This window comes from Urocitellus parryii, chromosome 9 (genome assembly GCF_045843805.1).
Source record: "Urocitellus parryii isolate mUroPar1 chromosome 9, mUroPar1.hap1, whole genome shotgun sequence".
NCBI classification, from domain to species: Eukaryota; Metazoa; Chordata; class Mammalia; order Rodentia; family Sciuridae; genus Urocitellus; species Urocitellus parryii.
In genome coordinates this window covers 997206-1014044 of record NC_135539.1, presented here as the reverse complement: position 1 = coordinate 1014044, position 16839 = coordinate 997206, and the positions used below count along the sequence as shown (strand labels likewise).

Below are 16839 nucleotides of genomic sequence, written 5' to 3'. Positions count from 1 at the left end.
CTCCTGGGCCACCAGCCCAGATCCGTTTCTCACCGAGTGCTGGTGAGTCTCGAGCCCTGAAGGCCAGGCTTCTGAGCGTCACCCGGGAGGAGAGTCGGCTCGGCTCTCCGTCCTGCCCGGGAAGCCTGCTGACTGCCCACCGAAGTCCTGGCACACAGCACGGCATTCGGGTTGGGATGGTCCCAGCCATTTCAGCTTGAGTCCCATAGATTTAAAAGATCTATTTCTCACTTCTGGAAGTTTCTGCTCACTTTAAAAATGTGAGAAATCTTCCTGATTCTGTCCTTACTTCTGGAGGTTCTAGAAGTCACTCTTCAGTGACTGAATGACGGTGTGGGACAGGTTCCGTAAGATCACACCTAGAGTTGGCCCTTGAGCCTCAGAGCCAGAGGCAGAGCAGAGTGGTGGGTGCCGGTCGGGGGGACGGGACCCGGTTAGTGTTTCACGGGTACAGAGTTCAGTCGGGGCAATGGGACAGGGACAGTGTGATGGTCACACAGCATCGTGCACACACTTAATGCCAAGAACTGGGCACTTGAAAATAGTTCACGTGCTCCATTTTGTGTATTTTGCCCCAATAGAAAGTGCCAGCAGCAGCCTGCTGTCAGGTGACTCGCACAGGCCGCTTCCCGCAGGTCAGGAAGGGGGGTCCTGGGCACGAGCTCAGTGACTCACCGTCTGGAACACGGTCTGGGACAGGAGACTGGCCGTGACTCTGCTGATGTCACTCTCACCTCCCATCTTGCAGAGGATGTAGCCGTAGAGGTTGGCGGCTTGGAGCGAGATCCCGGCGATCACCAGGGCCTGGCTCGGCAGAGCAGAGGGGGCTGTGAGGGCCACCCAGCCTGGCCCGACCCCGGGAAAGGACCCTGCCAGCAGTGACCAGCAGCACTGCCGGACGGACACCGCCCCGCCCCCACCCGAGGGTCGTGCCATTGCCATCCCATTTCACAGCAGGGAGCAGAAGCACAGAGCGACTAAAGCCCGGAGGCCCCGTGTTCAACTCCACGGGGGCAGGCGCTACATCTGGACGTGTCCCCAGGTGGACTAGACCACGGCAGTGGACACGCACCTCCAGAATGGAACTCCGACCTCGCAGGCCTCTCCCTACCTAGAGGGCCCCCGTCCAGGCAGGGTGTGTGGGTTTGGCTTTAACAGACCCCTCCCTCGGCCGGACACGGTGCTGCACTCCTGCACCCAGTCACCAGGGCCCGGGCAGGAGGAGGCCAGTGCAGGGCCAGCCTGGGCGGCCTAGCGAGGCCGGAGCTGTGGCTCGGTGGAGCAGGCCCGGGCTCCGTCCCTAGCACTGGGGGAGCTTTCCTGAGCCTGAGGACTGGGGATGAAGCTCGGCCTGCACAGGCTCTGTGCCATTCCTAGCACTGCAAGACAGACATCTGATAAGACAAAGCTTCTTTGTCACCCACATCACCCATGAGAGCCAAGGCCATCATCAACCAAGTGACCGTCCTCTGATGAATGGATAAAGAGAAGCGTCTACCATACTGTGGAATACTGTTCAGCCACAAAAAGGAATGACCTGTGGATACCCGCTACAGCTTGGGCAGACCTGGGAAAGGTGCTAGGCCACAGAAGCCACCACAGACACCACGCACTATGTGAAATGTCCCAGAATGGGCAGGTGCCCGGGGCTGGGGGAAAGGGACAGAGACTAAAGGTACAGAGTCTGTTTGTGGAGGAAGAAGATGTCCTGAAATGAAGGTGGCGATGCTTGTACAGCTCCAAGCTATTGAACTCCAAACTTCCCGTGGCCAAAATGTGCTGGGTGTGACGGTCTCAATAGTGCCACCACCACCTATCAACCAATGACAATAGTGACAAAACCGCGCTCCCACGGCCGGGCTCTGGAGAGCCAGAGGTCCCGGTGTCCTTTACCAGCCACTTGAGCTTCAGGGAGAACAAGGTGCTGAAGAAAAACAGGATCCAGATCACGGGGCAGATGATGAGGCCGAGCCAGAAGATCCGCGCCTCGGCCTCCGTGGCTGCCGTGCTGCTCGGAGAGGCCTGTGGGGCGAGGGGTGCAGCTTTCAAACCTGGCAGAAGGTGGGCCAAGGCCCCCTGTGGCTCTGGCCACGCGCTCATGTCGCCAGAACTGCTGCCCCCCACCCCGGGGCACCAGGGAGCGCCCCCGCCCCCCCCCAGCACACCTTTCTGGCCTCGAAGATCCAGTGGCTCCTCCCGTCCTCATCGATCTGGTTCCACCACCGGAGGCCCACCATGAGCCTCCCCGTCACGTTCTAGGAGGACGGCAAGAGGACCGTCAGCGGGCCGCGGCCAGGACAGCGAAAGTCCCAGTCCACGTCCAGCTTGTGCTGGGGCCAGGAGGAACACGGCAGCTGACCCTGGGGGCTTTCCAAATGGGCGCCCAAGGTCTCTGAACTCTAAGCGTTCTCTAAAAAGTGACAGACCCCCGACTGCTACGTGCAGGTGACACTCGTGTTGTAGAAGCTTAGAATGTGCTACGTGGATGCCACGTGGGAACCTCAGCAGAGCCCAAAGCCACGCGGGCGTCTCCTCATGGTGGAGCCTACGCACACCCAGAGCCACTCACAGAACTCTAAAAGCCCTTTTCCTCCAATTAATTGTGACAGGCCTCAGAACTCGGCGGCTTAAACCCGAGCACCCGGGGTCCCGTGTGCCTAGGGGACGTCACCGCGGGGAGCAGAGCTCACACGTCTGGAGAGAGCGCCTCACTGGCGAGGGGCCTCACCTTCACGGACCAGAAGTCGAAGGACAGGAGGAGCAGCACGGTGACAAAGCAGCCCACAAAGCTCTTGCTGAACCAGTCACAGCACACGTAGGTGACGATGGCACTCACTCGGAAAAACAGGTGGAAGAAGGTGGCCAGGGGGTGCCTAGGAGACAAGGGAGGCCGCATCAGAGTCGGCCACGCCAGGCCGCGGAGTGGCAGCGCCTGGGGAATGCCCTCCCGCCGCCTCCTCCTCAGCCCCCAGCGCGTCACTGTGGCCTGGCTGCGTTTCTCTCCCTCCAAGAGCCCAGTGTTTTCCCTAGTGCCTCCAGGTACCACTGGCCTCTCCCACACAAGGTCGCCTTGAAGTGAAACGTGACCGAGGCCATTGCCTCCCACCTCGCAGCCACAGGACCAGTTCCCTAAAGATGAAGGTCAGGTTATTCCACCAGGAACCCAGCGGACACGCGGCCCGCAGCGGAGGCCCCAGGTCAGGGGACGCCTGTTCCTGGAGAGCAGACCGGTCACCACAGGACGGCCGCTGTGACAGTTTGCCCAGCCGAGAGTGGCCTGAGCGGCGCTTGAAGGCGGACACTCACCTGGGGCAGGTGGCTCTTGTGCCTCGACGCCAACCCACCCAGAGGCAGAGAGCTGGGAAGCGATGGCCCACGCCGCACCCGCACCAGCACCCGCGCTGCACCTGCACGGGCACCCCCACCCGTGCCCACACCCGCACCCACACCCACACCAGCACCTGCACAGACATCCCCACCAGTGCCCATGCCCACACCCACACCCGCTCCCACGCCCGCACCCCAACCGGCACCCGCACCCGCACCGGTTGCTTCTGTTTTTCATCCTGAAGTCAACTGGGGCGACTTAAATAGGTCACTACTGTCCAGAGCGGACGAAGGCCTGCGGGGGTCAGGCAGGCGATGGGAGCGGCTCCGAGAAGAGACCCTCACGGCGCCCTTTCTGTGTGACCCAGTTTCCCAGGGCACAGTTAGAGGACAAAACTAGGATCAGGAAAGCTGCAGCAGGTCTGATGGCGCGGGGCAGTCAGAGCGCCATGTCTGTGATGGGCGGGGCCAGGAGGTGACTTCAGCACCAGGCCACCAAGCAGCCCAGAGCAGAGCTGCCAGGCCTGACTTGTGCCCAGGAGCCAGAAATGCAGGCCTGCACGGGACGAGAAGGAAATGACAGCATTATCTCAATAAAACATAGCCGGCCGCGTCACCGGCCTGCACACTGTCACAGGCCACCTCTGGATCAGTCCCCAGCACAAGCGGAAGGCGGTGAGCAGAGGCCATGGCAGAGCCACAGAGGGAAAGAGGCTGCTTGTGTCCCCAAGAAGAAGCGTGGCCAGAGGAAGCCGAGCCCAGGCCCCTGTGAGATTGGGGGTGTCTGGCTCCCCGGCAGCGTTAGCCGGGCTCAGAAGCCGAGGTCACACCGACTTGTGCATCAGCTACTCTGACCTCCCAGGGGGGCTGAGGGGCCACGGCACAGCACCAGCAACACGCCAGAACATTCTCTCTGTGCCTGTCAGATTCCGGGCCGCCCGTGGCCTGGAGGAGGGTCAGCCAGGAGGTGACCCCGCAGGACTTCCAAACTCCGGGGGCCGCTCCCTGCTCTGGAGATGGCCCACGTCCTCTCTTGAATGTGCCTAATAAACCTCTGGGTCTCTGGGGAAAACAGAACTTCCTGGAACTTTCCAGAAGATAAGGCTCAGAGTCTCTTGTGCACTTTTTGCCTTAAACCTTCCTGAAAATTTTTCAACGGTCTTCATACAATGAAGTTCTAACTGCCTCGCCCCTTGGCCCCAAAGATGAACGGACCTCTCCCCTGCCCGGAAGCTCCCGGGGGGACCGGGTTCAGAGAGTCTTGCAGGTCACAACTCGGGCCCAGAGCCTCCGCAGGTGCATCTGTCATGCTGAATCCTGGGGGGACATGCAGACCACCGGGAACAGCCGTCTCCTCTGGATGTTAAAGAGGAAAAACTACATAATGAGAGAGAAACATGTTTCCTGTAAAAGGTGTCGGAGGCAGATCCACGTGTGCACCCATCGGGAGAAACCTGGGAAGTTGGGGCATTTGAACAAACCCCCGTCCACCCACGTTTTCCCACCTTTTTCTTTTTTTGGCTGTGGTTTTCCCAAAATAAAACGCAAAAAGAATTGCAGCCGTGGGAAGGCTCTGGTCTGTTGCTGACCGCCGTGGCCTTACCTCCTACTGGCAGGGGTGTGTTACTCCAAAGAAGCCCCTGCCGTGGTCCTCGGCCTTCCCGCCACCTGTGCGGTCCAGGTGCCCACATGCTGATCCCCACTGCCCAGTGCCCCTGCTTCCACGTCACACCTGGGAGGGCACCCTGGGAGGCAGATGGCCCTCCACCCTGAGACGCAGGGCCTAGACTGGCAGGGTTCCCGTCCTGAGCAGTTCCGCGGCCTCCCTGCACCGCCCCTCGGTCTCCCCTGCTGCCCCACGGGGTGCCACAGAGCCGCGTCCCAGGATGGAGGAGCTGGTGTGGAGGTGGCACCCGTGAGGTGCTCTGAAACGGCTGCTCCCCGCGGCTGTCACCCCAGCCCACAGCTCACCGAAACGGCTCCACCGCCAAGTCAGACTGCAGAATTCCCCTCTGACCACAGCGCTCTCTCACGCCTGGGGGCCCACTTTTCATCTCTGCGGGGATCCCCCAAGACTCCTGCCCTCCATGGTCCCCAGACGAGCCTCCTTTCTGCTCCCTTTAACAGGGGCACCTTCCGCCCAGCATCTGAAACCCACCCTGCACAGGAGGCCAGCAGGACCTGTCACTGCCCGAGAGGGATGGCACCCGGGGAACGGGAACGTCATGAACTGACTCGCGCTGCCCTGGGGCGGGGGGACCCTGCTGGGCTTTGTGTCCTCTACTGTAGATGCACTTCACAGCCCAGGGCCCTGGACACGGCCGCCTTCCTCCTGGGAGACGGGGCTGAGGTCTGAAGTCACGGGATCTCCCCGCCCAGGACAGGGGACCTAGCCCAGGGCCGCTCTGCCACTGAGCTACATCCCAGCCCTTTTTAGTTTTTTCTTGGAAACAGGTTCTCACTAAGTTGTGCAGACTGGCCTCCAACTTGCCATCCTCCTGCCTCGGGCTCCCGAGTTGTGGGATCACTGCTGAGCACCACCACGCCCAGCCTCAACATCAGTTTCACAAGGGAAAAGCCCAGCTCTCCCCCAGGCTCAACACACTGCACCCCGGGGCCCACATCGGCCTGTTTTTTGTAAATAAAGTTTTATGGGAACACTGGTTCACTGGCCAGCAAAGCGGAAAATATTCACCCATAAAATCCAAGTCAACCCAAATGAAGTAACTACCCCCCACTCCCTCCAGACCCAAAATCCCACCTTTAAAAGCTTAGTGTGGGAGCTGCCTGAGGGGCAAACCCAGGGGTTGTGCTAGAACTCAGGACACCTCATCTCTGAGGACAGAGGAGGTGGGTGGTGACCAGGAAGGGGCCTGGGGACCTCTGGAGATGCATGGGTGACGACTCGGGGACCAGTGCCCTTAGTATGCCACCCTTGGATTTTTTAAAAAGTTTCCTGTTTAAAGCCACTCACCAAAGACAGATCTTTGCACGTCACTCTAGAAATCATCCATGTGCTAGAAACCAGCAGCTCCTCCGCGTTTATTCAAATACGACCAAAACTATGTCCACACCAAGAGCAACGTCCGCAGTTTACAGTGGCTTTATCCATAACTGCCCAAACTCCGGGCCGCTGAGAAGCCCTTGGACAGAGAAACGGACAGACGGACGGATGTGGGATGTGGGACCATGGAGTTGTCAACTCGAGGCCCCCAGGAACTGTGCGCTCACGGCTGAGCAAGAGAAGCCAATCTGAAGGCTGTGTGCGGCGGGATCCCAACTCTCCCCACGTCTTGGGGGCAGTGAAGAGGCCAGTGGTCACCAAGGATTCTGAGGGGTGGGGAGAGGGAAGGGGTGGAACCCGGGGGTTTTTAGGAGGCCGATGTGCCCGCCTGTCGGATCCCAAGTGACGCACAACCCAAGGAGGGACCCTCACGTGAACCGTGGACTCCGGCTCATCGATGGCCGTAGCCCATCAGTTGGAGCGCGTGTCCCCAGCTCATGCAAGACGCGACGAGCAGGGGCAGCAGTGGGGTGGGAGGGCCTCAGGGAACCGTGCTTTCCGCTCCGTTTTTCTGTAAACTGCTCTTAAAAATAGGACTCATGATCACAGTAAGGTGACGGGCACAGGTGGGGTGGACGCCGTGTCTACGCAGAGTGGACCGGGTCGGGGCGCGTCAGCATTTATTCCAATGAACCGGAACCTTGGGGAAAGCCCCAGGCACGTTCCCGCGGAGGCTCGGACACCGCCTTCCAGCAGCTTCTACAGCAGATTTGATCTGGGGCTGGGTCATCCTGATTTCAGTAGCGATGACCTCACAAACAGCGTTTAGAGTCGTCCTTTATTTTCTAATCACTTTGAAATCCGCACTCTGGGTGTTCTCCATCTTGAACTCCTCACTCTGTTTTCAGTTCCGTCCCCTCGAGGCCCCCGGGAGCACTCTGCCGTTCAGTGTGGCACGAGTGTCAGGGACACATGCGTCATCGTCCCTTCCAGGCTACTCTGCTGGTAAGAGAGGCGGGTAGGATCTGGAATGATGGAGAAGCAGGGGCGGGGGCGGGATGGGGTGAGAAGTGTCCACCCCCCCCCCGATAATGACCCAACCTGGGCAGTGGACACCAGGCTCTTTGTTCTCTGAACTTTGATGTAAATTTGAACCAAAAAAATAAAAATGGAAAGAAAGAATCAGCAGTGGCCTTGGCTTTGCCTTGAGGCAAGACTCCTTTCTGAGCAGACCAAGCCCCCGGGGGGCAGGGGCAGGTGTCCTGGTGCTCGGTGGCCCCTAAGGGGTGGGAAACAAGAAATCCAGACCCCAAATCCCCAGCTGAGCAAGTGGTCATTACAACGCGATAAATGAGGAAAATTCCCGAAGGCAGGCCTGACTTCTGGGCTCACAGTTCCTCTGCAGAAAGGAAAGAGACGGGGGGGGGGGAGAAGCCCCCCACGGGGCACCCATACCCACCCTCCCGTCCTGGGCAGCTGGTGCGGTGAGGTTCGTGAGGAGGGTCCAGTGCCCGCTCCACTGCTGCTGGCCTCGGCCCCACACAGGGTAGGAAGCTCTTTACGCCTGGGTCACCCCTCTGTGACATTTGCCACCTATGTCTGTCCGACCCTCTTGGGAGATAAAATGCCCAGGCCGTGCCCAACGCGCGGTCACGTGCGGTCACATGTGGTGTGACGAGGCCACTCGACTCCCGTTGGACTCAGTGGTGAAGGGTTCTGAGAGGGGAGGCAGAGCCGGCAGGTGATGCGCTTCCTGGAAGCCTTTTCTTAGCCCATGTTTCCCCGCTGTTTGTTAAAAACGAGCCCCGCTGCTATTTATTTCTGGGGCCCAGACGCCGCTCACGCTCAGGTGCTCTCTCTGCTGGGGGTGGTGCTGCAAGGAGGGGCCCAGTCACCTGCGGGTCTGCTTCTCCTCCCGCCGCCCAGCCGAGCCCCGCTCCCTGCCTGTGCCCACGGGCGGGTTCCGGGCTGGCAGGACGTCCCGGGTGCTGAGGGCTGTGTGCCCAGTCTCTCTGCAAAGGCCGCACCGCCGAGGTGGTGTGTGGAAGTGACTGGAGGAGCAGACTTCCCTCGGGTGGCCACAGCTTTCCCCTCTTGTTTCTGTTCTTGATTTCTTTTTAAAGAGACATCCCGACTGTCGGGGCAGGTCCGCTGGGCCTCAGAATGCCCAGGGTCAGGTCAGCCCAGGCTGGGCCCGAGGGGGGACCCGCCTCCCAGCGCAGGCTGCAGAAGAGCCGGCACAGCCCAGGTCGGGGCTTTCATGCGCTCCCTGACCCGCTGGACCTCCGAACCTATCTATTAGCCAAAGCTGCAGAGTTCTCCAAAGACAAAGAACCCAAGACGGGCCTTGAGAATGGCTGACAGGAGACTCCAGGAGAGACGTGCAGAGGAGGTGGTCCTCACAGCAGCTTCTTCCTCAGTCTCTCTCTCTGTCCCTTGTGCTCCTGGGTGGAGTCCAGCTGCCATGCTCTGAGCAGCCTCGTGGACAGGCCCCCAGCCAACCGCGGAGGAAGGCGCCATCTTGGAATAGCTCCTCCCAACCCAGCGGGGCCTCTGGATGAGGGCAGGGCCCCTAACTGCAACCTCCTGAGACCTGGGCCACAGCCCCCAGCTGAGCGGATCGCGCTGGTGGCCTGCAGCGGCCAAGGGCAGACCGCCACCCAGCATCAGCTCTGTGGACAGCGTGGGAGGGCTGGGACCCTGTGTGTGGACGCTGCGTTTGTGGGGTGGTTTGGACAGGGCCAGGGGACGAGGCCCTGGGGCAGCTGCCGTCCCTCACCTCTTAAAACAGGACTCAGGAAAGAGAACAGAGCAGAGGGCCCAGGAAGCCTGCGGCGGGGCTCAGCAGCAGCGAGGCCCTAAGGGCAGGCGGCACCCCCGGGAGGCAGAAGCTGGCCCTGCTCCCAGCTCCTCTGAGTGGGGGTGATTGTTTAGTTCTCTGCAAACGGAGCAGAATTCACCCCCTCACGGGCCTTTTCACCTGGAGCATTGTTAGATTCTTCCAGAATCTGGGTAGGTTCTGAAGACACCAAATCGCAACTTGGGTCCGTCTCCGGTCCAGGGAGCTCCCGTTTCCCTGCGGCAAGATGGAGCCATCCTGTCCTTCCTCACACTCCAGTGTCTGGAGTCGGGGTGCACCCGCTCAGGGGCACAAATAGTTAGCATCGAGTCTGTCCCCACGCCCCCACCTCCCAAGAGCCATCACCGAGCCGCACACCAGAGGATGCTCGAGGTCTTGGGCACAGGCCATTGTTGGTGGAAAGCTGAGTGAAGTCATCGGTGCACACTCAGTCCCTGCCACAACCTGTCCTGTGGGAGTCCCCTAAACTGGCTTCTGTGTCCTCCTAGAACAGCCTGTGACATTTTAAAAGTATTCCTGCTTTCTAGAGTAAAAGGACGCTCCAGATCCAGAGGAACAGGTTGAAATGTCCCCTCTGTGTCCCCTTCGCGGTCGGTGCCTGGCACACAAAGGGCATGAAATTTTTGCTGATTTAATGGAAATAAATGAATGAGAAGAGAAGGCAGCAGCGGTTCTGAAGAGGTGTGGCCGGGATGCCCTGCAGCGCCTGGAGATGCTCCTGGTGTCACCTGGGAATTGTCTACTGGCGCTACTGGACACGGGCCAGGATGGTGCTAAATGTCCTACAGTGCGAAGGACTGTCCCCAGTGAGGGGTGATCCAGGCCTAACTGGCAGCTGAACCCTGGAATAAAGGGGTGAGAGGGCGGCTAGTCCAGGTCCACGCAGTCGGGCTGCTATCCAGAGGAGCTCCCAGGAACCAGCCAATTTCCCCTCCTTGTCCCCAAGGGCTTTCCGGATTATGTGGGTCACAATTTAGCAGAAACTGCCCTTCAGTGATTGCCAGCAGCGCTCATGCAATTCAATTCATGTGAACAGGGAATAGAAATAAGAGGAAGTGGGGCTGTGGTCGATGGAAGAGTTAATTTCAGAATTTGTGATGTTGTGCTCGGATCAAAGAGAACTGAAATCTGTCTAGTTCCCTGATTCTGTGGGTTATTTTCCTTGGTAATCATGAACCTTCCTTAAAATCAAACAGCTCTTGGTGGGAACTGCTTATGTGTCATGTTTTTATATTTTAAAATAACTTTGGAGAGCCAGGGACAACATGACTCACCCCCAAAGGCACAGGGGACAGGGGTCTTCAGAGTCCTCCTGAGCAGACAGAGCTCCTGAGTCACAACAGAGGACCAGAGTGGTCATTCTGCTCGGCGTGTTGGAGCATGCCGCGTGTGCTCACTGGAGGGCGCTGGGCCGCGTGTGCTCACTGGAGGGCACTGGGCCGCGTGTGCTCACTGGAGGGCGCTGGGCCGCGTGTGCTCACTGGAGAGGTGCTTGTGTTGTTTTTTTTTTTGTGGGTGGGTACCAGGGACTGAACTCAGGGGCACTCCACCACTGAGCCCCATCCCAGCCCTATTTTGTATTGTATCTAGAGACAGGGTCTCCCTGAGTAGCTTAGCCCTCACCATTGTTGAGGCTGGCTTTGAACTCGAGATCCTCCTGCCTCAGCCGCATGAGCCACTGGGATCACAGGCGTGTGCCACCGCGCCCGGCCTCTTATGTTGATTTCTGAGAATGACCAGCCACCAAGACGTCATCCGCCCCGTCTCCTTCCTTGCCCTCCCGCCAGCCTCTCTAGACTCAGTGTCACACATAGAGGTGTTAAGGACACTCGAGCTTCCTCAAAGACGAACCTCACTTATCCACATCCAGATCCCAGACACAGACAGGACCATTCCCACCAGGGTCGATTTTGTCGTCAGAGACGTTAACCGCACCTGGAGATGCGCGGATTCCCATCACTGGGGATGGGTACTTCTGAAACCGGTGGGCAGAGGCCAAGGACGCTGTAAACATGCTGCCCGGTCTGCGCCCATGATGAAGAGGCACCTGCCCCCGCCCCCCGTCAACCGTGACAAGGCTGGGAAGCTGCTCGAGAGCAGGGGCACTTGTACCCTCCTCATCTGCCAGGAGAATCGGGAGTCCTCCCCAGAGGACGCGAAAGATGGAAGCCCCGTGTCTCCTGTCCCCAGAGCAAAGCTCATCCCCCAAAAGCAGAAGCGACCCAGCTCATCTAGTGTGAGTGGACAGACAGGGCCTGCAACCACAGGGAGGCCACCTCACCAGAAGAGGAACCCGATCCTGGGGTGCAGTGTGCCAGGTGACACATGTCCTACAACTCCGCCTGTTAGTGTCACTGGGCGAGGGGCGACCCAGGAGCTGGGCCTCTGAGGATGTTTCCAGAAGAGACTGGAATCTGGATCACAGACTGAGAGAACCACATCCTGTGTCCCTGCAGGGGTCCTGGGACTCGCCCTGGGGCTCAGGCCTTCAGGCTTGGGGGGACCAGCAGCGGCTCCCGGCCTCCGGCTGGTGAGAGACCGTGGCCTCCTCAGCCCCATAAGCTCATAAGCACACCTCTGAGGACCAGGCTCTTTATGTACATGAACATGCATCACAGGTAGCACAGGCCAGTGTGATGATCTAAGTACATGACCACTGTGTAGGAGTAGGTGATGACCAAAGGGTACATCATAGCACGTGATCTACGGTAGATCGGTGATGATCAATATAGGATTATGGTCATAGGTGACACATCGTGGGTGTGCACTGTGCTGGGAGACTGACTGCACTAACGTCCTGTTTGCAGATTATTCTCATCATAATGTATGACTGGAGTACACAGAATTTTCTGGTTGGTTCTCTTTCCCTGGAAAACCCTAACTAGTACAGAGTCCGTTTGTACAGAATATCCAAAACAGGCAACTTCACGGGGACAGAAAGTGCCGTGGTGGTTTCCAGGGCGTAGGGGAGGGAAAATGGGAAGTCTCTGCTCCATGGGTAAAGGATCTCCACCTGGAGTGATCCAGAGCCAGGTTGTGGTGACGTTGCCCAATCATGAGGGTGACAAATGGCACGCTGATCTGCAGACTAACGAGCGTGGATCTGTGATGTGAGGATGTGTTTCAGGCAGACACACACACGGACAGGTCACCAAAACAGACAGCGAGGGAGAGCCCACCTGAACCTCAGGCCATCGAAGGCTGCCCCCCAGAGTGGCCCCTGGAACGTGGGAAGTGGCCGCATCACTGATCTGATGAGCGTTGATGACTGCACGGTACCAAGAACTCCAGAGCCAGGAATGTAACACCTCAGTCAGAGACGGGCCACACAGGGCCACCAGCTGCACGTCCCCAGCCACGGGGAAATGCCATCTCCACCACACCCACCAGGACGGCGACCCCCCAAACCCAGAAGATAGGTGTCAGCAGGATGTGGGGGCCCGGGGGGCTGTTCACTGCTGAGACAACTGCCCTGGGTCCCCCCCGCCCCGCAGTCTCACCGCTGGGTCTCTGAGCCACTAGCAAAGCGCCGCCTGCGTACCAAGGGACCTTAGTCAGCCCTCAGAGGAAGGAAACTCCCACAGGAGCTGCAACAGGGCACTTCCCTGAGGTGACTGCGTGGTCAGAGTCACAGAGGCAGCCGGGAACGGCGGCCAGGGTGGGGAGGGACGGGGAGAGTCGTTCAGTTTTACAAGACGACAACATCGCCACGCCACCTAACACCACCAACTGCACAACGCCAAGGAATCCAGACGGCAAATTTGTCATCGTTTTTAAAATCATGATAAAAAGTAAAAACAAAACAAAAGAAATAACATTCCCTCTGAGGGAAACACTCGGAGCACGGCTGGTGTGTCCTCTGCCTGCCCAGCCGTGCTGCCGAGTCACGTCCTCCGCGGACCCAGGGCCCCCAGCACAGCCCGGCACCTGCTCACGCTCAGCAGGTCAACTCCACAGCAACCACGTCAGGCGGGTGCAGACAGGTCGAGGCAAGGCCATGGGACCTGTCCCAGATCACCAAGCCCGCAGCTGGTGAGGGAAGGCGTGGACTGGACTCCTGGGCTCGGCTGTGAGCTTCTTCCACCACCTGCCTCCAGAGTCAACAGGAATCGCAAGTTCAACAGGGATTTGCAACAGCGGTGCTCACTCTGGACTGGGGGCTTAACTTTCTTGTATTTTGCTATTCCAATTAAAGTTGGGTCCTTTTTCTAAAGTGACACACAGGTAAAACTTAGATAATAGTTTTCCAAGGGTTTCAAATGGCTTGCTACTCTCTGGCTGCTTGTTTTCAGGATCTCCTCATCTCAGAACCGACTGCGGAGCTCTTTTTAAATGTATGTCCCCTGGGAGTCTGGTTGTCAGTCCAGGGCCACCCCCAGGGATGCGCTGGGACACAGAGGACTCTGGGTTGGAGGCGCCCACACAAAGAGATTGTGGGCTGCTGCCTCCCAGGTCTCTGACTGAGGACGCCTCCGGCTCCTGTCCCCTCCGCCAGCTGCCCACTGAGCCTGGCCACTGGAGTGTTCCACCACAATCTAACTAAAGGACCACTCTGGGTCCACACCTTGTCTCCTCTGGGTCACCGGAACAGAAGCCCGAGTGTCACCCTGACCAGGGCAGGCTGATTCTCCCTCTGGGCCTCTTCTGTCCACCACCCCCACCGGAGCCCTGGTCCCAGCTCCCAGCCTGTCCTCCATCCTGCGGGCCTGCCCACATCCCTGCCCTGCCCACAGCGCCTTGATGGCGGAGCTGGAGAACCACAGCGTCCGACAGGCAGCCTCGTGTGGCCGTTCACACTTCAGTTCACTAAAGGGAAATCAAGTCAAGTGTTCCGCCCCTTGGTCACACGAGGCCCGTTTTCATGCTCAATGCCACAGGCATGGAGTGGCCCCATACCAGAGAGTGCAAACAGAGCACATGTCCATCCGCCAGAAGTCCTAGTGAACAGAGACGTCCTAGAACTTGTCAGCCCTTGGGGTCTGGACCCGGCCACTAGCCAGCGCCTCTGGTCTTGAGCCACAGGGAACCACCCCAAACTCCAGCCCCGCCTCCAGGCCTCTCACAGACAGCCACCTTCCCTGACCACTTCAGGGCCCCAAGCCTCAGGTCCCAGCTCAGTGTCACCGCCCCCTCCGTCAGGAGAACGGCCCAAGCTTCTGCTCATCACGCGGTAAAGCTGGGAGCTGCGGCAGCCTGGGTGCTCACCCCCCGCCCGCACGGTGGCTTTTAAGTGGAGGCGCTTCCCAGAGGGCACCTGGGGGTCTGCAGAATTCACTGGATGCTCCTGGATCTGCTGAGTAGAGGCCAGGGATGGTACCAAGCCCAGGGACGCCAAAACGTCCTGCAATGCCGGGACGGTTCCCACGACAGAGAAGGATCTGGCCCCAAATGACAGGTATGTTGAGGTCAGGCATCCTGAACTCACGGCTCTGTAAGGCAGGACCCTCGTCTCCAGCCACCACCCAGTCAGGCCCACGGGAGATCCCACCGAAAACTGAACACGTGAGCTTAGCTATCCCGTAGGTTTCCTCACCAGAATTCTAGCTCTCTGACTGGGCTGTTCTCCAAATCACTGGTCGTCAGTCAGATGAGTAACACCCCATACGGAGGTCCTGATCTCTGGAACGTGGCCTAATGGCCAAAGGGACTGTGGGCCCATTTATTTAGGGATCTTGAGAGGATCCTGGATTGTCCTGGTGGCCTTCAATGCCACCAGAGATCTCCTTTTTGGAGAGAGGTAAGGAGAGAGGTAAGGAGAGACGGTAGGCACACACAGAGGAGTAGGTCAGGTAAAGGTGGCCCCACAAAGGCCCACAGCCACCAAGAGCTGGAAAAGGCAAGGAGTGGGTCCCCCACCCCCCAGTGCCTCCGAAGCGGTCGGACGGACCCTGCCACACGTTGGTTTCAGCCCAGAAAACCTGCGCGTGGACGTCTGGCCTCGAGAGCTGCAAGAGGATCAACTTCTGAAGTTTAAGCCAACGTGTTTGGGAGAATTTGTTAGTCACTATAGGAAACTGACGGAGTCTATTCTATTCTGGGGTTATTGGATCTAAATCAGAGAACTGAATGTAAAAAAAAAAAAAAAAAAGGTTTTGAAAGGAACGGTATTGGGCATAGAGGTGTAGCTCAGTGGCAGAGCACCCGCCTGGCATGCGTAGGGCCCTGGGTTCAACGCCCAGTGCTCCCAAAATTAAATGATAATAAAGATGATGATGAAGAATGGCATTTGGATACCAGGGCCCCTGCCTCTAGGCTGTGAATATTTCTAGATGCAGCAGGTGCTTGACTGTGAGCGGCCATGTTCATGGGTCATTTCCCTGGTCCTACTGCCTGGGACAGGCAGGCGTGGGACCTGACCCAGGACAAGTCTGGCCAGAGCTGAGCAGGGATTGGAAGAAAAGTCAAGCCCTCCCCTGGTACAGCCTCCTGCCACGGCTTCCCTCCACTGCCCCCTCCACTGCCTGGTGGCCACAGTGCTGTTTCCCTGACCTGCCACAGCCTCGGGCCTTTGCCCTCTCCTCCCTTCTCTTGCTCCAGAGTCCCCAACACTGACTGCTCCCTTCATCCAGGTCTCAGCTCAGGGGCCACCTCCTCAGAACTTTCCCTGTGGATCTCCTCCCGACCTCTCACATCCTATAATGACCTCCTTAATCTCTTTGTTCAGACTGACCGTTCCATGTCAGCATCACACCCGTCCCAGACTGCAGGCTCTGGGGGTCAGGGATGGTCTCATCTGTCCACGGCATGTCCCCTGGCACACAGTGGGTTCAGGCATATTTGGAATGGATGGAGGGATGGTGGTAGATGCCTGGCCGGGCGGATGGATGAATCTGCGGCTTTGGCGCCTGCTTGCCCAGGGCCCAGTCCCAACATACCTGATCTTGGTTTTCCTAAAGGCCAACTCCTCTTCATTGCCAAAGTCCAGGGACACGTCCTCGGTATCATCTACCAGGGCCTGGGGACATCAGGGGCAGATGGAGGGCAGGCCCCACTAACCACCACGGTTCCGCACTCCTGGGCTGGTTTCTGCGCGCCTCTTTGGTTCCCCAGCGATTCCTTGGAGACCTGAGGCCTCCTGCTGCCTCCTGCTCACGGGCCCAGCGCAGCCTTAGGCGCTGGGGTTGGTGCCTCCCGGCTCCTCCCGGCCTCCGCCTGCGCTCCCGCCGCCTCCCGCTCGCCATCTCCCTGCCCGCGGTGATCTCTGCGGTCCTACCTGCTTCATCCTCCCGGGAGCCCACAGCCCAGGATCCAGGTCCGCCCGTTGCCACCGAAGGTCTCAGGTGCCCCCGGCTCTGAGCCTCGGGAACGCGCAGGGGCTGGAGGCCCGGGAGCTGGCCGGGAGCTGGCGGGAGAGCTGGACGGGGGAGCTGGCCGCGGGAGCTGGCCGGGGGAGCGCAGTGGCCGGCTGGGGAGGGGCTCGTTCAGGGGCTCGGCGGGGAGGGTCCTGCGGGAGGGGAATGAGCCCCAGCCCTGGAGCGCAGAGGCCAGGGCGGCTGCCAGGGGAGGGGACTGGTCAGGGGGACCCAGGACAGGGATCCTGGGAAGATAGTGGGGGTGGGTCAGGAAGCGCTGGGCACGCTGCAGAAGGGAGGGAATGGACGGATGTTAGAGCCTGGCAGCCGCGTTCTGGGGCTCAGAGGATCCGCCT

At 59.2% G+C, this 16839-nt stretch overlaps 1 protein-coding gene across 1 annotated transcript; it reads right to left on the bottom strand.

Annotated features, from left to right (window-relative positions):
* Nucleotides 1–1609: 1609 nt before the first annotated feature.
* Tvp23a (trans-golgi network vesicle protein 23 homolog A) lies at nucleotides 1610–16437 on the bottom strand. Its single transcript, XM_026380020.2, has 5 exons — nucleotides 16405–16437; nucleotides 16067–16146; nucleotides 2729–2873; nucleotides 2166–2255; nucleotides 1610–2022 (listed from the first exon to the last, which is right to left on the bottom strand). The coding sequence occupies exons 1-5, from the start codon at nucleotides 16411–16413 to the stop codon at nucleotides 1795–1797; spliced, it is 552 nt and encodes a 183-aa protein (XP_026235805.2). The 5' UTR covers nucleotides 16414–16437; the 3' UTR covers nucleotides 1610–1794.
* Nucleotides 16438–16839: the final 402 nt, after the last annotated feature.